General features: G+C 45.1%; 1 protein-coding gene across 4 annotated transcripts in view; it reads right to left on the reverse strand.

Moving 5' to 3' along the window:
* Nucleotides 1–21072, reverse strand: part of IQSEC2 (IQ motif and Sec7 domain ArfGEF 2) — a 91729-nt gene extending 70657 nt beyond the window's left edge. Inside the window, exon 1 of one of the 4 annotated variants that reach the window (XM_055119679.1) lies at nt 20088–21072. In XM_055119679.1, coding sequence (XP_054975654.1) covers nt 20088–20794 — 707 coding nt within the window. In that variant the 5' untranslated portion in view covers nt 20795–21072. Of the gene's footprint in view, nt 1–18581; nt 18800–20087 lie in introns of those variants that run through there. The other 3 variants (XM_055119677.1, XM_004606471.2, XM_055119676.1) reach the window with 3 other exon arrangements.
* Nucleotides 21073–23479: the final 2407 nt, after the last annotated feature.

A 23479-nucleotide genomic window follows, 5' to 3' on the forward strand; every position in this document is an offset into this window, starting at 1 on the left:
TTAAGAGCTTTTGCCTGGTGATCAGTTACCATGACACTAACAAGCTGATGGCAAATTCTGTGTGTAGATGGAGCTTGTTAGGTGGTGTGTAGCACTACGGAGTTACTGGGGTGAGAGCTTCTTACTGTATGCAAGATTCCCAAGTTCACTTTTTGGAGGTCTTTTTATCCTGATGGCTGTCAGTTTTTGAGAAAAGTCCTCTCACATGTTCTTTGAAGCAGGGGTAAAACGCATATTTTTGTATATTTCTACCTGTTCTATTCTCTTTCTCATATTTCAGCAGACTATGGGGAAGCAGCATAGAGATATAGCACTGTAGCACTGTTGTCCCGTTGTTCATTGATTTGCTCGAGCGGGCACCAGCAACGTCTCCATGGTGAGACTTGTTACTGTTTTTGGCATATCGAATATGCCACGGGTAGCTTGCCAGGCTCTGCCGTGAGGGCGGGATACTCTCGGTAGCTTGCTGGTCTCTCCGAGAGGGACGGAGGACATAGAGATATAAATAAATAAATTTATTCAATTCATTATGTTTAAAAGGAAGTTCTCCCTTCCGATTTAAACCAACTCCTATTCATCCACCATGACTCACTTAGGCAAGGCCTCCTCCAGGAAGTATATCTTAATGTCCCTAGAGAAGGTTGGGATCCCTTGCTCTGTTCTCCCACAGGATTTTTTACTTGTCTTCTTTGCAGTCCTGATCAAACTGTCCTGAAATTGTCCATTTTCCATGTCTGATTCTCCCTGAAGACTGGGAGATCCTTGTGGGCTACACCTCCATCTTATTCAGCTCTGTATCCCCAGTCCTCAGAGTCTAATACACAGCAGTATAGGGTAAATATGTGATAATGTAAGAATGAATAAACAAAATATTATAATAATGGTAGACTCAACCACAGGGATAACCTGAAAGAAAAAGCTTAATAGAATTATTCATACACTAGGCTATTTCCCTAGAAGTTTTAAGTTTCCTCAAAGATGTATGTGCAAGCATGGCCTTTGGTAACATAATTAACAGAGTGAAAAAAAATGGGTTTAGTTTCTATATCTTAGTTTGAGAGGATGGTTAAGTACATTATAGTATATCAATAGCCATTAAAAATGTTGATCAAAATAATAGCTGGGAGGGGCTAGAGCAATAGCACAGCGGGTAAGGCGTTTGCCTTGCACGCTGCCAACCCGGGTTCGATTCCCAGCATCCCATATGGTCCCCTGAGCACTGCCAGGAGTGATTCCTGAGTGCAGATCCAGGAGTAACCCCCATGCTTTGACGGGTGTGACCCAAAAAGCAAAAAATAATAATAATAGCTGGGAATGATCATGCTGGACAAGATCTGAGGGTTAAAAGTAGGTAAGGGATATTCTTGATAACCTTTCAGTATCAATATTGCAAACCATAATTCCCAAAAGGAGAGAGAGAGAGAGAGAGAGAGAGAGAGAGAGAGAAGAAGAGAGCTTGCCATAGAGGCAGGCAGGGGATGGGGTTGAGGTGATGGGAGGAAACCTGGGGACACTGGTGCTGGGAAATGTACACTGGTGGAAGGATGGGTGTTGGAATACTGTATGACTGAAATCCAATCATGAATAGCTTCATAATAGTCTATCTCACAGTAATTCAATACAAAAGATTTTTTATTCGCATTTTTTGGGGGGTCACACCCAACAATGCTCAGGAATTACTCCTGGTGATGCTTGGGAGACCATATAGGATGCCGGGAATTGAACCCGGGTCTGCTGCATGAATGGCAAATGCCCTACCTGCTGTGCTATTGCTCCGGCCCCTCAATAAAAAAAAAGTTTTTTAAAAAAGAAAGTACATAAAGGCAAGATTCAGAGAGTTCAACATCTCTGAAATTGAGATTCAGCCATAGTCAAATTATTTTATGCAACACTATTTGATTATAAAAATGCCTCCTTTGAAATCACAAGCCATAATTTTTAAAACTATTAGAACTATTACTGTAAAATATCTATGAATTAAATTTATCATGTGCTTTTAAAATATCTAAAAAACAGTATTGAAGCAAAAATAAAAGGGAAAAATGATGGTCAGGGGGCCAGAGAGAAAATACAGTGGGCAGGGTGTCATACTGTGTTTGATCCTTGGCACCCCATATGGTCCCCTAAACAAGTGATGATCTGTGAGTACAGAGCCAGGTGTAAGCCTTGAACCCAAGCCACCCCCCCATCGCAAATGATGGTTATGGACTATAGAAATAGCTCAACATGCTAAGCACATGAAAGGCATGTTTTGCATATGGGAGTCCTGCATGGTTCCCAAGCACTGCTGTTAGTAACCCCAATTCACAGAGTCAGTAGTATCCACTGAGCACTGCCAAGTGTGGCAAAAAAGATGGTTATAAATAAGAAGCAGAACCAGGTTATAGCTCATCTGTAGAGAAACTGCCTTGTGTATGTGAGTCCTGGGATTGATTCCCAGCACAGAAAACAGAAAAGAAAAAATGTATTATGAAGAATATACCATCATGGGGCCGGAGCGATAGCACAGCGGGTAGGGCGTTTGCCTTGCATGCGGCCAACCTGGGTTCGATCCCCAGCATCCCATATGGTCCCCCAAGCACTGCCAGGAGAAATTCCTGAGTGCAAAACCAGAAGTAACCCCTGAGCATCGCTGGGTGTGACCCAAAAAGCAAAAAAAAAAAAGAACATACCATCACATGGAGAAATGTTCAAATAAGCAAAAATAATGTATAGGTGAAGTATCATTTCAACCACATAAAAAGAATGCAGAAAATGAGGAAAATACACTAAATGTTCATAGTAAGTGACCTTGTGTACAAAATTATGGGTAGTGTTTCCCTCCTTTACTTTTCCATTTTTTTCTAAATATTCTACTAGAATAATACATTTGGCATAACATTTTTAAAGTGTCTAAGAAATGGAAATAAGTATGCAGAGACTTCCATGAACAAGATTGTGTCAAGGTGGCTTCAGGATCTGACACACAACCTGAAGGGCTGTCTGGGATGCTCTATTCTTCACTAACCAGATACCCTAAAGTTCCTGACAAATAGAGTAACTTCCTCCACAAGGCCCCTCCTCAATACTAATACAAAGACCTAGCTCAGGAAATCAAAGGATCTTGGAGCAGCCTATTATTCACATCAGTATCGTTAATAGATGGTACTTGGAAACTGTTCCTCCACTGGGTCCCACATATCAGAGGTTTCCTCTACAAGATAAAGTATCTGAGTCAAGGCAATATGCCCATCAAGATCTTTGTATTGGTCTCCAGGATTCCAGAATTCCCTACCCCATATTTCTTGGACTTACTTTCAGAAATTGTTTGGTCTTATTATCTGTATCCATCTTCTAGGTCAAAGGAAAAAAAAGAGATAACCAATGTTTGAATGTGGCTTGGGTGCTCATCTCATATACACCTCAAGGTTCCTCTGAAGCAGAAAGGGAAAGATAAGAAGGGAGCAGAGTACTTTGGTACTCAGCTGGTACTTTGCATGGACTGCACAAATGTAGAAGCAGACAAGTAGACTTCCATAGACCTCAGGTTTATAGGAAGGCCTGGCTTTGAAGACAGATCTGAGTACAAGCACATTTATTTGTGTGCAACCATATTTGAGTTCATTCCTCTCTTTGAACCCCAGTTTCACCAAATATAAAGTAGGTACAATAATTCTGACTTCACAGAGCTTTGGTAAGGCCTGCTGGGGGGGGGGGAGAGAAGCACAGAGATTATAAGCTAAGGCTTAAGGTAAAATGAAACTTTGTATGAATCCTAGCTTTGTCCCCTAATTGTGAATTACACATGTAAGGTTCACTTTGCTAATATATAGCACTGTAGTCCCATTGTTCATTGATTTGCTCGAGCGGGCACCAGTAATGTCTCCATTGTGAGACTTGTTGTTACTGTCTTTGGCATATTGAATGCGCCACGGGTAGCTTGCCAAGCTCTGCTGTGCGAGCGAGATACTCTTGGTAGCTTGCTGGGCTCTCTGAGAGGGACGGAGGAATTAAACCCGGGTTGGCCACGTGCAAGGCAAACACCCTACCTGCTCCAGTCCTATTAATATATATAATGGAGATAATTACAGCACTAAAATGTTAGGAGGATTATGATTGCAATGAGTATGTAGCAACACTGGGAAATACTTAAATAAGAAACATGCTGTTTAATAATGGCCATGCAAATACTGGCCATATGCAAAGATGACTCTTCTTCTGCACTCCCTAGATCCCCTTTCTGAGCTTAATTCTTTTCAGTAATTCTTGCTGCCATTTGAGATATTTTGTGCTTGCTTATTAGTTATTCTCTTCTACCCCTGCCCCTGACATACACATACAAGAATGTCAACTCTGGAAGATTTTATCTGTATTGTTTGCTATTTCCAAATGCCTGGAACAGTGAGTGGGGTACATTGGAAATGTTCTTTAAAAATCACATAGAGATGGGCCATGTGAATAGGGGTATAAAGGTATTCTTGGCCATGTGAACAGTGCAGAATATAAAAAAATAAGCATGGGAGCAAAATGAAGTTTATTATGTTTAGGAAACACTAGACTACTCAGTAGTACTTGACTGCAAGGCAAGAAAGGATATAAAACGACTAGAAAGATGATCAGAGTAGCCTGACCCAAAGGAGCACATTAAAGCTTTCTCAGACTGCAAGTGTCAGGAAGATTATGACAGTCAGGAAGTGGAACAGCCCTTGAGGGAGGGGTAAAGATGCCCCAAGTTCAAGTGTCACTGAAATCATGACTGTGTTAAGAGTGAAAGTAAAAATCCTTTTGAAAAGTAATGCAGATAGAAATATTCCTTTCTAAGGGATCATCTCAGCCAAGAATCAAACATAGAAGTGGGAAAACAAAAGGAGAGCCAAGTATAGAAATCATGTGAATGATGACAAACTAGACAGTTCTACTAAGGCTATCGAAAGAGAAGAACAACTAAATGAACCATGGATGAATCAGAAAACTTGTTGGATAATGAATGCAACCAACTGCTTTCAGCGATGGATCCACACAAATACTGAAGGCCACGGTGGTACTGGGAATGCCAAATCAAGACCATGGTGGTTTCAGTTGTTGGTTATCCTTTTGATGGTGATTACTCTTCCAATAGTCCTTTCTCTCCACTACTTATTGAAACATGATGATAAGAACAATGCTGATGACAATGTTCAAAATTACCACATATTTGATCAAGGAAATACTTGTCTGTATATTTTTTAATTAGGAACAAAAGAGGGGGCTGGAGTGATAGCATAGTGGGTAGGGCGTTTGCCTTGCATGCGGCCAACCCGGGTTCAAATCCCAGCATCCCATATGGTCTCCTGAGCACCGCCAGGAGTAATTCCTGAGTGCAGAGCCAGGAGTAACCCCTGTGCATCGCCAGGTGTGACCCAAAAAAATTAGGAACAAAAGAGGTCAGTATCACTTCATACTTCTAAAGAGAAGATAGACCACACTAAAACAAAGAGAATCTTGAGTAAAAAAGAATGAGAACTTTATGCTATTTTTGTTGAGGAATCACTGGGAGGCTTGGTCTAAGGAGGAATAAAGTCAAATTCCCCTAAGATCACACTCCTTTTTATTACTCTATCAGGCATTATTTGGGCCTTAAAATATTCTGCCTTCAAATAATCCCAAAATAATAAATTCACTTTTAATAACATACCATGATCTGGAACTTGTGTGCTCTTCATAACAGCAATGCAGGTGACTAGCAGTCTTTTCATGTGTAGATGTGGAAACCAAGAAGCAATGTGATTTTACTTAGAGCCACACAGCAAATTTGTGAAGTTGAGATTTAAGTCTGGGTTTGTCTGACTCCAAAGCCAAATCTGGTCACTGCTCTACAGCAACTTCCTTCTGTAATAGCATAGCTAAGACACACATTATCTCTTTTACCAGCCATGCACTAAGCTCCTCTCCCTCACCTGGCTTCTATTTCCCCTCCACAGAGTGAAGCCCAAGGCTCCCACATCATGCACATTCAAGTAGTGCTCCTGGAAGCTATAACCATCGAACGACTGAAACAGACAGCACCAAAAAGAAATGGTGGAGTCAGACACAGGTAACTGCAGCTCAGATCAGTTTAGCAGCCTGGAGAGAGACAGAGGGGAGAGAGAGAGAGAGAGAGAGAGAGAGAGACAGACAGACAGACAGACAGACAGACAGACAGACAGACAGAGGAGAGAGAGAGGCGGGGGAGAGAGGACAGAGAGAAAGAGAGAGAGATGGAAAATGGAACTGGCTTTCCAGCCCCCCTTTTTGCCTCCCTCTGCTGTAGGCAGAGGGATGGAGGCTCAACCATGATGGGAAAGAGAGTGGGCGGAAGGGGGAGCAGCTAGAGCAGCCTGCTGTTGCAGAAGCCTCAGCACAGCCTCAAAGCGCCTCCTGTGTGCTTAGGGCCTGTCCCTGGCCCACCTGCTCCCCTCTCTAAGCCAAGGAGACTGGGCAGTTCTCCAAGCACCCACCTCTTTCTGCTTCAGCACAGCTCACAGCATGCAGCCGACGCAGGCCCTCTGGAGTCAGACAATGAGGGAAGCAGTGGCAGGATCAGGACAGAGGTGAGAGCCCAGGGCTACAATTTCTCAGCTGAGGACACTAACAAGATTTCATGGATACCAGTGGCAGAGGCTGAGGATAAAAGTGCTCCAGAGGCTGCTCCAGGAACACTTATGTTAGGGCTGGAGCCAGAGGCAACAGGCCAAACTGAGGCAACCTGGGGCTGATCATTTGGAGAATTCACTAACAATGTCCATTCTCTGTCTGGATCGAGAAAGCAAAACAACCATTTTCCCTTTCCCCCCAAAGTTTATTCATGGAAAGAGCATGTGGGAAAATAGCCAGGGGGAAAGAGAGTCAAGGCTGACTAAAGACCAATCATTTGTAGTTGAGTGGGCTGCACCCAGCAGTGCTTGGGAGCTGGCCCAGAGATCATTCCATTCCAATGGTGCAGAGGTTGAACCTGGGCTCCCTGCATATGCAAAACATGTGCTTAGCCTACTAAGCTATCTTCTCAATCATGGAAAACCCTTTTAGCAGGATGTGACACAGTTCAGTGCTATAGCACTTGCACTGCGTATGTGAGGCCATGGGTTTGGTCCCTAGCACTGAAAAAGGACTCTGAAAAATAACTTTAAAAAAAGTTGAATAATGGTTTGTAATATTACATAGGCTTCATGTGTACAGTCTGATAATCAATGTCTTCTTAACACCAAAAGTCTACTTTCCATCCATATCCATATAGCTGTTTTACTAGATTTATGCCCCCTTTCCGATCTGGCAACCCTTTTCTTCTCCTGGTCTAAGAGGGTGTTTTTGGTTTTTTGTATTTATTTTGGTTTTTGGGCCACACAGATGGTACCAGTGCTTACTTCTGGAGGGTTCAGGGTGCCAAAGAATGAACCCAGGTCAGTCACATTCAAAGCAAGAGCCCTACCCACTGTACTATCTCTCTATTCCGCTTTTTTTTTTGCTTGTTTGTTTTGAAAGAACCATTTTAAAAGCTGCTCTAGCTTTGGACCTCATAAGAACAAGATTTTATCTCCCCTCTCTCCCAAGAACCTTTCTAAAATGAAAGTGAATAGGATAACATATACTTCCTAACAGTAAAAAGGATGGAAGAAGGTGTTATCAATGAATGAGAGATGTCAAGAAATATCTGGAAGCAAAAATCCAAGAGAAAATGTTCACAAAGTAAAGAGATCAGAGGGCCGAAACAGAGGGATGAACAGAAGGAAATATGAAATTCTCCCCTGTCCTCCAGAGCCCACACCTAGAACACAAGCTGCTTGGCATTCACCCCTATGAAAATATCAGAGGGTTCCTAGGAATAAAACTATCTGGGATGAATTAGGTCATCTAATGGCAGGTTGGCGCCCCCAGAATAAAGTGCTTTTCATTCTAGCATTTGGAAAGCACCTATTATAACAGCCAGCTCCCTTGTGGCTCACCTAAAATAAAGCCAGCAAGTGGACAGGCCACCCTGGATATACAGACACCTTAGTCAGACTTTCTGTAACCCATCCTAAACTGGAAAATAGAAAATATGATGGAAAAGTTCAGAGGCCTAGAAGATCATTCCAGAAAGCTCATCATTCAACAAACAGACATTCCAGAAATGAAGAGGAGAAAATTACCAAAGAAACTGAAAAAAACGGAAAAGTGCAACAGATTAAGAGTTCACCAAGTATCAGTAACAGTTAATAGAAACCATATTTTTTTCTGCCATATCCTGTGGTGCTAGGAGGCACAGGGTACCATGCCATGCTAGGTACCGAACTTTAAGTTTCCTTCATGTGCTCCAGCCATTTGTGCCATCCACTGGATCCTGAAAAACAGATCCTGGTCTGAATGCAAGTCATATAGGTAATATTCAATTTGCAAAACCAAGAATATGTAATATAAGCATTCTTTTGTGAGCATATTATATGTCAGTGTGACATGTTAAAATTCTTCTTTAAAAATTTCCATAAAAAATGTGCCCAAAAGATGCACTATGATTGTTCCATTATTTCAATGAGTTCTACTCAACAGTAAGTAAATAACCAGTACATCAAGTGCATAAAGGAGAAATGCAGAAAGACAAAACTGGTTCAAATATAAAACAAGGTAAAAGGTAGAATGATTTTGAGCAATTGTCAGGCATGAAAAGTAAATTCATTGGATCTTGAGGCTGGGAGCATTTTATTGGAATACAGTGGCTCTGTGGGAAACATGGTGCAATTATAGTACACCATTTGGCCCTCCAATGAATAACATGCTCATAATACATAAATAGTGTTCTGGTGGTCAACTTTTAAACTCAGTTTATCTAGATTAAGAACTGAAGACCCAGTTATTGTTACAAATCAGAATGCAAATGTAATATATTTTTCTGGGTCCAAACAGAACAGGTTCCATAAAGTAGAAGGTGGTAGGGTGGAGGAGACATGTGGAGAACGAGGCACTAATGATCATGTCTTACAAACAGAATAATCAAGAGATACTCTGAGATAGATCTCATTTCTCAGAGATCTATCCATTTCTCAGTTTAAAATGGTATTTAACAAAGTTACAGACATACTAATGTAGGAACCAAAATAGTCATATAATTACTAAAATTAGTAATTTTAGGAGAAAAGGAGCCAAGTGTTGTCAATAAGCTAAATTCTCATTGGTTATAAAAGTCAATTGATACTATTCTGCATTAACAAGTGAAGAAATAACCACTGATACATGCTATTTAGAGATATGAGGTTACCACCAGAAAACTTAAATGGTAAAAGTCAGCGTTTAAAGGGGATGTGGAAGTGTGTGTGGGTGGGAATCAGGAGGGCAGAGACAGTGTTTTACTATATGCATTCTGTATACTATTTGCCCTTTTCTAATGACACGGAAAAACTGCTTAGATTTTTTAAAAAACAGATCCTTTCTCTTACTTTGGACCTCAGTCTCCCACAGTATACACATAAAATGGGGAAGCGGATGACCCTAGGTGGTTCAGATACTGTTTTCCAATCTAAGCTTCGGTTCAAAGCAAAAGTAGAACAGTACTTTAGTAAAGCACTGACTCCTGACTAATTAACCCCTCACCTCCTCCTACCACAATCATCCACACAGATGCATTCTTTTTTTATATATTTAAATTTTTTTATTTTAGGCACCGTGGTTTACAATACTGTTAATGGTAGGGTTTCTTGCCTAAATTATCCCAGCACCACACCCTCCCAGTGTCTTCTTCCCTTCACCATTTTCCCAGAGTTCCCTTCATCCTATTCCCCCATCATCCCCTCCATACCCCTATGTAAGATTCCTACTGAAGACCAGTAGCTGCCCAACCTATACAACCCCCTGATCTACTTCAAACTCCAGGATCACCAGTCCAGCCTCTCCAGCCTTCGATTCATTCAGCTATTTACACCCATTAGTTATTTATACTTGCCCGAGGCACAAATGATTTGAGGTTGACCTACTCCAAGAACATAAGTTAAGGAAAGAATAAAAATTGAAATAGAAAATAAAAACTCAGAAAAAGAGATCAACAGAGATGTGAGTGCTATAGTTCACATTAACTGGTAGCTGAGCAGAAGGAAGATACAATGAGCCATAACAGTCTGATATTAGCAAGGAGGAAATATATTAATTTTTAGTGAAAGCAAGTCTTTATGAGCACTGAATTCTGAATTCTTCAAGACATTATCTATGGGAGATTTTACAAAGGAGAAGGAATGTTTTGTTTCCTTTAACTTTGTATCCTGTTTTGATAATATACTAATTCAATGAGTTATCATTACTTAAAAAAATTTAAAAATCCAGATAATACCATGATTATGAAATGAGGTACAGAGCATATGCTTTGGCATGGTCGTGGGCCATTTCCCTGATTTTTTTTTTTTGCCCACGAAAGACTTCAATGAACAAAAGACTTTATTGAGTACCAACAGGTATCTGTGGATGGCATTCAAAAGTTGGAAATTGTCATTAAGCTCAGAGAAGTTTACACAGTGGTAACCAGTGGTTACCCCGTAGTAATTAGGGGCAGAACCTGGATTCCAACTTAAGTCTGTTTTTCTCCAGTGATCATTCCTTGTGATTCTTGTTATTCATATGATGGGGCCTGAAAACAAAAATACTGAGGTTGGAGAGTTCCTGTTCAAGGGAGCAGGAGCACAATGATACAAGCCTGCCTTAGTCAATGAAAATAGAAACAGGGTAAGCATAAGCTCAGAAACAATCTCTGAACTGCCTCCATTCCTTTCAAAGAGCACCTTTAAGACGGAAAGCAGCAGAAGAGAGTTGGGCCTGGCAGGAATAGCTTTTGATCTAAGAGAGCTGATTTGAAGTGCTGAACCGGAGCAGAGACTCTGCCTGCCATCAAAGCAAGAGACCCTTTAGGAGATTCTTCCTCTTCATCAAATCTTCTCCTACAAGTTATCAACCTTCTTGGGTCCAAAGGAGACTCATCAGTAGGACACAAAGATAATGATCCCTGCCACCTTTACAGGCAAAAACTAACACATCTGAGGAACAATACTTTCAATGTCAGTATTAATATTAGGAGTGTCTCTTCTCATCAGAGCTCCTTTGCTCTCACAAAGAGTGACCTAACACAAGGCCTTTCTCTCTCTGAGCCTCAGTCTTCTCACCTGTGAAATTAATAGATTGAGCTAGGTGCTCCTTAAGGTTCTTCCAACTTAAAGTGACTTGACTTTTCTGTTGGTGTTGTTGAAACTTTCTTGATCATGGAGCCGGAGCAACAGGACAGTGGGTAGGACCTTGCAAAAGGCTGACCCAAATTTGATCCCCAGCATTCCATATGGTTCCCCAAGCACCACCAGGAGTGATCCCTGGGCACAGAGCCAGGAGTAAGACCTAAATACTACTAAGTGGTCCACCCTCCTCCAAATAAAGAACAATGGGTTTCAACACATCACCCCATACTCTACAATGCTACCCTCTTCCCCCAGCTAAAAACCCTATGTTGGTTCCCAGTTCCCAATAGTAAAGCTCCTTATCATACTATTCACATGTCCTCACAATCTGGACTCAACAACTCTTCATACTCCTCTCCTGAATCTCCCTGTGTCCTTCACTCCCTGCTTCACGTTTTAGTTTTTTAAAAAAGAGCTCCCTACCCCCACCTCACAAGGACTCTATGCCCTGATGGTTCCATGCTTTTGTACATTTCCCATTCTGTCCTCTATGCCTTAAATTTTCCTTTGGTGCCCAATTCCCACCAACCCACATACCATCATCATTGGTTACCTAGCTCACTCCAACCCTTGGCATAGGCATTACCTCTTCTATAAAGTCTTCTTTGAAAGTCTAAATCACAGATCTTACTTCTCAAAAGATTCATGGTAAGATGGATTACTTATGAATTGGCTAGAATATCAGATGTACAGTTTGGGGGGAGGTCAGAGAGGTGGTACAGCGGGTAAGGCCCTTGCCTTGCATGCAGTCAATTTGTGTTTGAAACTGACACTCCATATGGTCCCCCGAACCTGCCAGGAATGATTCCTGACAATAGAGCCAGGAGTAAGCCCCCAGCACATCCAGGTGTGACCCCAGACAAAAACAAAACAAAACAAAACAAAACAAAACAAAAAACCCCTGAGATGTTCAGTTGGGTGAGATGTCTTCCTGTTATATAAGAACATTTTAAGGAAAGAAAAAAGCAGTACTTTAGAGCACAAATACAATGACAGTAATTTTACAGTAATTTTCATGAAGAAAATATTGGTTTTCCTTTAGTGAATGAATACATCCTGGAATCCGGTGGAGAACAAGGTCCAGATAATGCACTCATTTTATCCGTTAGGAAAAGAAAGAAAAAATGCATAGCTACAATGAAAGGCACTTAATATTAGCAAATTGTACCTATCAAGTGATGAGTGTGATGCATTTCCTTCTAAAATATAAAGGAAATAGCCTGACTGGCCCTGCAGCCCTGGCTTGTCATCTTTGTTTTGAAAGGAATGTGATGCATCGATTTGGGCTGGATGGTTTTATTTGCTACATTCTACCTTTAGGGGGCAGGGCAGTCTCACATAATATATTCCATCCTTTTTCCTTGGCTCTACAGGGAACCTTGCCTGATGTGCTAAGCAGCTGCAAGGTTTTTTGATGTGTGTGTGTGTGTGTGTGTGTGTGTGTGTATCTGGGGAACATGAACACCACCTTCCAGAAAATACAATTTTATCCTTCTTAATTATTTGGGCAAATTGAAGATCTGAAAGTTGGGATGAAGTCCTTTCTTGGAACTACCATTTCTCAGAATGCTTAGGGCTAATAGAGTGTGGGCTTCTAAGTGCTTGAGAATGTGCTTCTCCATATAAATGCTTTCAACATGGATGCTTGGAGAAAGGCTGACTAATATGAGGAAGTAAACATAACTAACAAATTATCTTGCCCTACATGAGTCGTCCCCAAAGAGGTACCAAGCCATTTATTTCATCATTCTTCTCCCAATCACTGTTTATTATTCTGTCAGGAAAAACAGCAGGGAATGAGCCAGAGGTGCTCATTTTATTTTGATTCTGCCCAGTTCAGGGTCTAAGCTCAATAAAGATTTTTCTGGGTAAATAAGCAACATCCCAAAGGACAAGGCAGATTGCACACAGGTCTTATGGAAGCCTCTTTGTTCCTTTCAGAACAGAAAATTTTGCACTGAGGGTCAAGGCATGGGACAACATGGTCATGGTATTAGCCTTACAGTTTCCAAGTCTTGTTCAATTGTGATACCCCCTGACATTATAACAAACAAGGATCCTGGATGAGGAGCACAGAAAGCAGAGACCAAAATAGCTCTTGGCTCTTGCAAGCCAAGTTAATTCAGAAGTTGAATTTTCTCTATAGGATCTGAGAAGGAAAGAAAACTTCACTGCAAAGTCTCACCCTCCCTCTGCATTCAGAAAACCCAGAACTTAATCTGAAATTCATTTGTCTACTCAGCACTTATTTAAGTAGCTACTTTGTGCTGTGCTGTTTCTTTCAAAGTTTTTAGCATCTTCATTTGGGCCTGTAGCAACCAGAACAGGGCCTGCCATAACATGAACTCAACATAGGGCAATCAAATCTCAGTCCTAAGGGCCTCTCAATCAAATACAGGGGATACTGAAAAGAAACAAATAATGACCGATACATATAAGAAGTGGCAAAGAAGAATGTAGGAGATGGCTCAGTGGCTAAAAGTATCTGCCTTGCAAGTTTCAGGCCATAAGTTTGATCCCCAGTGCCACCCACCTGAACTGAGAGCAGTCCTAGTGGTTCTGCTGTATGAGATTCCAGATGGCCCTGCAATAGAATGTGAAAGTTTTCACACATAGCTAGGTGTGTTCAAGGACCACAACTAAGCATGTAACCCACCCGAGTGAACATCACAATGGAAAAAATGTATGAGTACCAGAGCCAAGAATTTGACCCTAGGCAAATACTAAACCAGAATGTGCTTGAGCACCACAACTCAAATAAGTGTGAACCCTAGAGAGCTTGTGTGCAAGCTCCGCAACTGATTTGACCCATGATGAACACCACAACCACACAAAGCATGTGCAGCCCTTAATCATCAAAACAACAGCAATGGAGAGAAAGTGTTTGGGAAAGAATGTCAATAAATGCATTGTATGCATTGTAAGAAGAGTGGAGGGGTAAAGTGTTCATTTCAAGGTCAGGGACAAACCAACACACAAACCTGAGAGAAATGAGAACCAAGTTCTACCTGGGAACTGGATAAAGCAACCCAGGAGATAAGAAGAGCAAATGCAAAGAAAACCAGAGGCCATCAGAAAAGTAGTGGAATAATGGGGCAGGCAGGCCTGCCTGAGGAGAAAGGAAAGGTGAGGCAAGATCCTGAAAGTACTGAGAAAAGTGCCTGCCAGAGAGGTAGGCATGGGGTGGGGGGTGGGAGGTTATGGGAGGGAACCTGGGGACACTGGTGGAGGGATGGGTGTTGGAATACGGTATGACTAAAATCCAATCGTTAACAGCTTTGTAAGGGTCTATCTCATAGTGATTCAATAAAAAGTTTTAAAAAAAGAGTACTAAGTATGACAGGCACAGGGTTCTTAACATCTTACCATGAACCACCAAAAGAGAGAAACCACGGCTGTCCTGCAGAAAGTTTGGCCTAGCTACACCTCATCACCCCTCTTGAAGAGCCCAGCAAGCTACCGAGAGTATCCCGCCTGCACGACAGAGCCTGGCAAGCTACCTGTGGTGTATTCGATGTGCCAAAAACAGTAATAACAAGTCTCACAATGGAGATGTTACGGGTGCCAGCTCGATCAAATAGATGAACAACAGGATGACAGTGCTAGAGTGCTACACCTCATCACAAGCTTAATGGAGCAAGAACAGAAGGGGCATCTAGTTAACAGGGCTGATTAATTTTTTTTCTGCTTGCGACCCCTTTTTGCCACTGCCAAGAAACAATTTGGATTCATTACATGTTTGATTTGGAATTAATTTTTTATTATTGTTCATTCAGAAACCTTTTACTGTTGCTAATTTTTTAACCTCCTCCCCACATTCAGTTTCTCTTTTTCTTTTTTTTTGGCTTTTTGGGTCACACCCGGCGATGCACAGGGGTTACCCCTGGATTTGCACTCAGGAATTACTCCTGGTGGTGCTCAGGGGACCATATGGGATGCTAGGAATGGAACCTGGGTCGGCTGTGTGCAAGGCTAATGCCCTACCCACTGTGCTATTGCTCCAGCCTCCACATATTCAGTTTCAGTTACACTATTCCATATGGGTCTCGACCCACAGTTTAAGAATCTAGTAGGTCTAGGAGACTATCGAAAAAATCCAGGAGACAATCCTGACTCCAAAAATGGTCCTTAAAGTTCTGAGCTGGAAGAAGAGCCAAGCCTGGACTCGTGTTTCAACATTTTATACTCCACCTGCAAGTGCTAAAGGTATATTAAAAATTACAGAGCTAACCAATTCTGGACCTCATGTAAGTGTGTAACCTGAAGCACCTTTCTGATTTTTGTTTCTTCAGCTAAAATGAGGCTAATACATGCCTCCTGGCAGGGACTCTGTGTCGATGAGATCAGAGGCAGTACTTCATGATGGATAGTACCCAGATCACTGAGAACACTGGGTTACCCCCATCACCTGGATTTTATCTGGCACCTTCTTAGCCCTGCTATTTATTCATGGAGTGGCCTTGGTTAACTTATGTGACCTTTCTGGCCTTGGTGTTCTAATCTGTAGAATGGATTTAATAGTAATAGCTCCCATCAAAGGATTCATGTGAATACTGAGTGAATGAATATGTGGAAAGCACTCAGAACAACTAGTTCTTGGCACACAGTGTCTGCAGGGTTGTTAGCTCTAATTACATAAACCCACCTCGACTACTATCTAGTGCATGAAAAGCTAAGACCTATTACGCACTTGGCCTCTGTTCCCATGCTTCCGGTCTTTACTCTGCTCCCAGCAGTCTCGGTGGCCACAGTAAGCAGGAATGGTACAGAGTAGCAGATGGCGAGTCGAAGTGCAAATTCTTCCTCTCACCTCTACTTTCATTGCACACCAGGAGTCAGTCATTCTTTTTCAAAGGTCCTTGATTAGTTCCCTGGCTTCTCCTGGTCCTTCCTCGCAGAACCTCCACTCTTCACTACCCCTCTCATTCGTCTGAAGCAGCATCACCATGGTGGCAAGGCTGGAACCTTGTGTCTCTGGGGGTGGGGGTGGGAGGAGGGCTTTGCAAGTGCAAAGAGCATGGAATTAGCTCTGCCTGGTGGCCCCTCCTGCTCGGTTCACACAGCCAAGAAATGTTTGTGGCTGACAACAACCCAATTCCTGCCCCAGATCTAGCCAGAAAGGCAAGACTCCTCAATTTCTCATTCAACTCAACAGTATTATTTCTTCCCACGCAATTATAATGCTCACACTGAAGAGGGGGCAAAAGAAATGGCTTTCTCTCCTAAGAAGAAGAGAGAGCCTCCCGAAAAGTGCCGGAGACACCAAAAGAGACACTATTCCAGAGCCCCCAGCACCCAGAGATGGCTCGCTTTCTCCCTCAGAGCTCTCTCTCAGCCCTTTCAGGAAACACACTGGCACTGACACCCTTCTCCACCCCCCACAGCAGCTCTGAGAGGTGATGCATTGCCCTGTCTGTCAAGAACACCAGGTGTCCATCCTACTAGTGTCTGTCCTCCATCATGAGCCATCTTGTGGGTGGGTAGGAATGGGGTGGGGGCAAAGGATTGCAAGTTACCACTATAGCAGCTTCACCATCCACCTTTCCGCCACCATTTACAGCTGAGCTGAGCTTGACACAGGTAAAAAAAAAGTGTGTAAAATGCAGAGATCTTCATGGGGGAGGGGGGCAGCTCAGCAATGGCCATCAGCAGGTCTGTAAAGTCTTGCAGGTGATGGAACTACAGGGAGGTGAGCAGTCCAAGTTCAACAATGAGAGCAAAATGCATTGCTTTCCTCTAAATATTTGAAGTAGGGGGTAAGAAGGTAGGGGTGGTCATAATTCAAGGGGGGAAACCTGAGCCATGGACAATACTAGAAGCCACTGATAAACAAGCCATGTCCCAAGATCCACTGGATGTGTGAAGGTCAGGTCTCATCACACTCTGTGCTAGACTGGAAAAGCCACACCCCAAGCACAGCACAGAAACCTGTCCAGAAAGATGGTGCAAAAGCATATAGGAATTTGGGGGCGAGGGTAGAAGGATGGGGTCGTGCTGGCATGGATGACAGCTGCTATTAATGGGTCCATTTTCTCCAGACTGGGCAGCTGTCTTATTAAAAGTGGAGCATCAAGTGTGTCATCTCACTTCTCTGAGCCCTCTGCTTCTTCAGCTGTAAGATTGGGATTATGGTGGTGGAGAGGACTCAGGAAGTCCCTCTTCAGAGAGGACCATCAACAAGCTGCCCCTGGGCCCAGGACCCTTCTTCCCCTCTTCCTCCAGCAGAGGGAGCTTGGGGATCAGGAGCACCTAGCCTGTGCCAGCTATACCTATCCTCCCCCAATGCTGCAGCCTCTGCTGCTCAACTCCCACCCTGCCAGCCCTGCTTCTCACCCACTCCTTCCAAACTCAGAACAGGCCTGGCAGGGGAGTTGCTTGCTGCAGCAGCTGCAGCAAGCCAGGCAATGGCTACTGTATCAACAGGCCCCTCTGACACCTGGTCTGGAGGGAGAGAGGACAGGAGAGATAGCCTTCTTTCCTCCCACATAGACTACTCGCCCCCCCACCCCCCCCCCCCGCCATATCCCAAAGTCCTCTCTTATTTTTCTAATCCTCTAGATGCCTAAGGATCCTGTCCTTGCTCTCTCAGCTCAGGACCTGGCCAGGATCTGAAGCCAATACACTCCTCTGGGTTGAAAAGCTCTAGAGGAAAAAGAATAGGTCTCAGAGATTTCTGTGCTTGGTTTTTAGTCCCAGCTCCATTAGGGACTAGGATCAGCATAACCTTGAGCAAGGTCCTTTCATCAAGGAGCCTCAGTTTCCCCATCTTGAAAATGGAGCTGCTAATGCTCCCTATACAGGCCTGTTGTGAGAACCAAAAGAGGTACAGATGACTGTAGAAGTGTACAGTCTAAGGCTAGAAGAAAATCTGTCTGATAGCAAATATGAAGCAAGGAAATTCGATTGCCTAAAGGATGCACACAAAAGAGGAAAGATCCACAGGCAGTTCAGTGCGACAGCAGAAGCACAAATCTCAAGAGCAAACAGGCTTGCAGCCAGCCAAGACACTCATATCTGCATCTGCAGGATGGTGAATTGGAGGGTAATAGAATCCTGGAATTTGGGAATGCCCAGTCCATTTCAATGAGCTTTATGCCCAATCCAGAGTCTCCAGCTCCCCTCAACCCCCACCTCAACCCCAGCCTCTGCTGAACACATTCAACCAGCACTCACCCCCACCTGCAGCAGTTTACTGCAATGCCAGATGGCCAGGTTTGAAAGTTCTCCCTGATTTATCACAAATTTCCCCAGGTTCTGCTTCGAGGAGCCACTCATAATGAGGCTGCTTCCTCTGTCACAGGCCTGACCACAGCCATGCTCAAAGACCACCATGCCCATCCAGTCTTCTCTGCCCCACCTCACCAGGGCCCTTGCCTCAAAGGGCCTGATTTGGTTCATCAGTACCTTGCCTCCAGTGTAGTGCCCAAGCTGCACAGAGTGAGTCCTCCAGGAATGGGCTCCCAGCAACCCCGCCTAGGCAGGACTGCCCATGTACCCTGCCCATGGACTACGCGGGGCCAGTTCATACCAAAACTCAGCTGAGGGTGCATTGCAGTGGCCCCAGCCAAGACCTTGAGCAGTAGCTGCTGCTCCTGGGGCCCAGCCATCTCAACCCAGCACCCCAGCCTGCTGCCTCACCACGGGGGAGTTGCAGAGAGCTGTCTCCCAGCAGATTTCCTGAGGCAGAAGGCTTCCCCACCCCCAGCCCAGCCTCCAAGAGACACTCCACTGGTTGTGGCACATGGTAGGGCCAGCTGAGCAGTGAGAGGAGGGGGAAGGACCGTTCATTCGTTATAGGACTTCAGACTTGTTCTGTAGTGTAGCTGGATTAGTCACAGGGCTGTCAAATCTATGCTGGAAGGGTCCTTAAAGAGCAGCCAAGGCAGCCGCTGCCTTGCAAAAGGGGGAAATGGGGGCCTGAAAGAGGAAGCTACTCACTCAAGGTCATAAAGCCAGTCTGCAGCAGAGCTGGAAGGGGAACCTGGGTCTCCTTAGACCCAGCTCAGTAATCTTTCCAAAAGATCAGGAAAGAAATAAGGCAGCTCTATGAGCCTGTGTGCCCTTGACTTTCTCAGTCAGAACTATTCTGACCAGTTTATGGTGGTATCCACACAAAAAAGTGTACACAGACCATGTGCCACAAACCCAAAAGATACTGCCAAGGTGTCCCAAATAGGCAGGCATGCAGACCTCAACTGGTAAACTGGCACTGGTCCAATGAGAGGGAAGCGCTATAGACTACACTTCTCTAAAAGGCACCTCATGCTCTTTAAATGGGGAGTATTTTTCTTGGGAGAGAAGGGATGGTCTTGAAGGAGCTAGTCAAGGGCCTGGCCTCCATCTTTGCTCCCCTGGCCAAAATGTGCTGCAGTTCCTCCCTGAGGGAGAGCTCAGTTCTCCAGCATTCTGGTCACTGGTGTCTCTCAAGAAAAGGAGAAAGCCGAGGCTGCCAGAGAAGACAAGACCAGGGACTTAGATGTGCAGAGGAAACCTCATCAGACAATAAATAAATAAATAATGGATGGGGGTGAGGGGTGCTGGAGGAGCTGTGAATTGAAACGCAGCCTACAATAAAAGATCTCAATCAGCACACCTCACATAAATCGATGTCCAAGCTGTCGAGGGACAGCTAGGAGGTGAAGAAGTGGAAGGGTGGTGACAGCTCTAGGCCCTGACTGGTCCGGTTTGGAGAAGAGTCAAGCTGCACTCATCTGGCCAGCCTGCCTAGGTGGCTCTCAGAGGGGTGTTGGCTACCTGAGGGGAACCTAGTTTATCCATTCTCCTCCACCGCCCCCCCCCTCCTCAGGTTACATCAGGAGAGGAGTACAGGGGTTTCTTACTTTACCAGGCAAACAAGTTGAAGAGGGAACTAGAGAGCAAGAGCCCCGGGTACAAACACACATATCTTACTTTCTCTGGAGCGTTGTGGCCGGGCTGGTGCTGGTACTGGTGCTGTGGCCACCGCCGGCTCCGGGGCTGGAGCTCCTGGATGCGCCACGGCTCAGTTGGCCCCGCTCCCGCTGGGCACGGGACCCCACACCCACCACAGCCGAATATCCGCCTTCCTTCTCACGGCCGGGGTGCATGGGCCCAGCATCCCGCCCGCCACGCTCGCGACCCAGCGCTGGGTTTTCGTGGTGCAGGTGACACTGGGCCATGTCGCGTTCGCGAGCCGGGTAGCCCGTAGTGTCCTGAAGCGGGTAGGAGGCATCCCGCTCCTTGTCCCGATAGATGGCTTCCCGGTTCTGGTAGGCGCCATCCCGGTTCGGATAGCCCACGTCCCGGGTCGCCTGGTGGAACTGGCTCTCCCGCAGCTCGCGGTGGTGGAACTGGGTCTCGCGCAGGTTCTGGTACTGGCTTTCGCGACCCGGGCTGTCCCGCACACCGTGCGGGTCCCTGTGTAGCTCTCCGCGGTGCAACTGGCTCTCCTCCCGCAGGTCGCGGTTCTCCTGGGTGAGCTGGTCCAGCTGGCCCTCCAGTTCTTCGATGCGCCGCCGCTGGGTCTCCAGCAGCTGCTGCTGGCTTTCGATAATGTTGTTCAGTTCCAGGAGGTACTCCACTGCCCGGTTGGGGCTTTCAGATCCCGGGCCGCCCGGGGGCCCCGACCCCGCCTCCATCCTAGCAGCCCAGGGACAGGGAAAGGGACAGGAGAGCCCGGTCCCTGCTCGCTCACTGCGCCACCCTCCCCCGGGCCCAGCCGGGGGAGGGGGCCGGCGGGACGCAAGGGCGCGCACCGGGCTTGAGGGCCCGGGGGCCCGGGGGGGCCCGGGAGACAGCGCTGGGACTGATGGCACGGGGAGCAGGAGCTGAAGCTGCCGCTGCCGCTGCCGCTGCCGCCACCGCCACCGCTGGGGAGGACGCGGCCCACGGCGCTCCGCCCGCTGCGGAGTCACTGCGCAGCGCTGCCGCGCGGGACCGCCCCGGCCGCTGGCCCGCCTCCCGCCCCTGCCCCCACCCGCTCTCCTGGCCCGCCCCCGCACGCCCCACCTGCAACCGCCACCCGCACCCAAAGCCTGGCTGGCCCCAAAGCGCCCGCTCCGGTCCTGGGCCAGCCCCACCACGGCTGCCAGAGATCTCTCCGTTGCGCTGGTCCCAGAGTCCTTGGCTATTGAAACCCATCATCCTAGTGCCGTTCAATGTCCCTTGGCTTTGCCTGGACAAGATCTTCACCTAAGATCTCTGAAGAACCCTCACGCAGGACAGCTCCCTGGTCCGGGCAGTTCATACACTCATCTTCTAGTTCTGCCAATCACAAGTTGTCAGATTCCCTATCCCATCACACCCTCTGAACCACCTATCTCAGGCAACCTTCCTCCAGACCACTTCACCATCTCCTCCTGGCTAGTCCTTGAACCATCCCTCCACTCGGAACTGTTCCGTGTCTCTCCAGTCTAGCCACACTTCAGCTCCCAAATCTCAACAGTCCCTGATAGCCCCCCCCCACCAATACATACAGCATCGCAGGCAACAGCCTTTCCAGCCAGCTGGCTGCTAAACTATCCTCCAAATCAGTGTCGAGGTCTCCTATCTCAACCCTAAGCCTAAACCAGGATCCCCCATGTACCATGTTAGCCAATCCCTGGGTCTTCCATTCAAGTCAATACCAGGATCGCCCATGCCAATGAGTTTCAAAACTTACCATAGGAGCCCATCTAAGGATAAAAAGTTCCATTCATTCATTCATTCATTCATTCATTCATTCATTCAACCTTCTTTTCTTTTCTCCCTTGGAAGTGCTTTCCCCATTTTCCCATAGTCTGCATCCAGTGAAGTAGTTCTCATTTGGTATCCTCAAATGCCATTTTCCTAAAGTCAACCCTGATGTCCCCAGCAGAGTGCTTGCTTTCCGTCTCCTCTTGATGTTCCACTGCACTTCCTTTACACTTCTCTGCAGGCACTTGTAGGACAAGTGGAACTCTTCTTTTTAGCACAGTTGTTTGTGATTTTTGTGTCCTTTGCCAGATTGAGCTCCTTAAAAGCAGAAACATGTCTTCACTTATCTTTGTGAGTAGGTTGGAGTAGAAGAGAAAGCATGAGTTTCACAGTCAAGCAAAACTGGATTTAAGTTTTATCCTATTCTCTCTGAACTTCCATTCGCCTGTCAATAACATCTACCTTATTCAGGTGGTCTTGGAAAAAAGTATGTTAAAACATTTTGAAAAAGAAAACCCACAGTGTAAGAGAAAATACTTACAAATCATACATTTGTTAAGAACGTTATCTAGGATTTGTAAAGAACTCCTACAGCTCAACAACAAAGAGGCAACCCATATTTTTTCTAATGGGCAAAGGACTTGAATAGACATTTCTCCAAAGCAGGTGTACAAATGACCATATAAAATGTCATACGGTGTACAAAGGAAAATATGTTCAGATGTACAAATGAAAATATGCTCAACATCATTAGTCATCAGGGAAATGCAACCCAAAGACACAATGAGCTTCCTGAGCTCCTCTTAAAGCATTGTTCTGGGTTCTCAATGTTAACTTCCAGGAAAAAAGTTCAGAGCCCTTAACACTGTAGATTAAGGATGAGAATGTCCTTACATTTCTTGTAGCTGGAACCCATTGAGGTGGCACCAACCTTAATTTCCAGATGAAACGGGAGATTTGAAAAGGAAAATCTGGTAGAATTGTTATGATAAATCTAAAGAGAATGTAGAAGTCTGGATAAGAACTGAACTGAGTGCTGAAAGAATGTAAATATATATGATAACCTTTCAGTACCTGTATTGCAAACCTTAATGCCCAAAAGGAGAGAGACAGAGAGAGAGAGAGAGAGAGAGAGAGAGAGAGTCAAACGGCCTTCCTTAGAGGTAGGCTAAAGGAGTGGGGCGGCAGGAGGGAAACTGGGGACATTGGTAGTGGAAAATGTACATTAGTGAAAGGACAGGTATTGGAACATTGTTTGAAACCAAATTATGAACAACTTTGTAACTGTGTATCTCATGACTATTCAATAAAAAATAAATTAAAGAGGATGTAGAAGAAACTTCTGTTATTGTTGGCTCATGCCATTGTTTCCTTTGAAGACCGAGCTGTCAAATGACATATCCTCCAGAGATACTGGTCAGTGGGCTGTGCTAAAGTTTGCTGATGCTAGTGAGATCCTAGGAGAGAATTTCTGGCGAATCACTTCCTAGGACATTTGCCAAACTGACCCAGGCAGATTCTTAGGATCAGAGATTTCTGGTGATCACTGGTCCTAAGGCCAGCCACGAGACTTTCACAAGGGCTTTGCACAACACAGATCCCCTCTTGACACTATGCAAATATTGTGATCCCATGCAGTAATAAGGATG

Source organism: Sorex araneus, chromosome X (genome assembly GCF_027595985.1).
Source record: "Sorex araneus isolate mSorAra2 chromosome X, mSorAra2.pri, whole genome shotgun sequence".
NCBI lineage: Eukaryota > Metazoa > Chordata > Mammalia > Eulipotyphla > Soricidae > Sorex > Sorex araneus.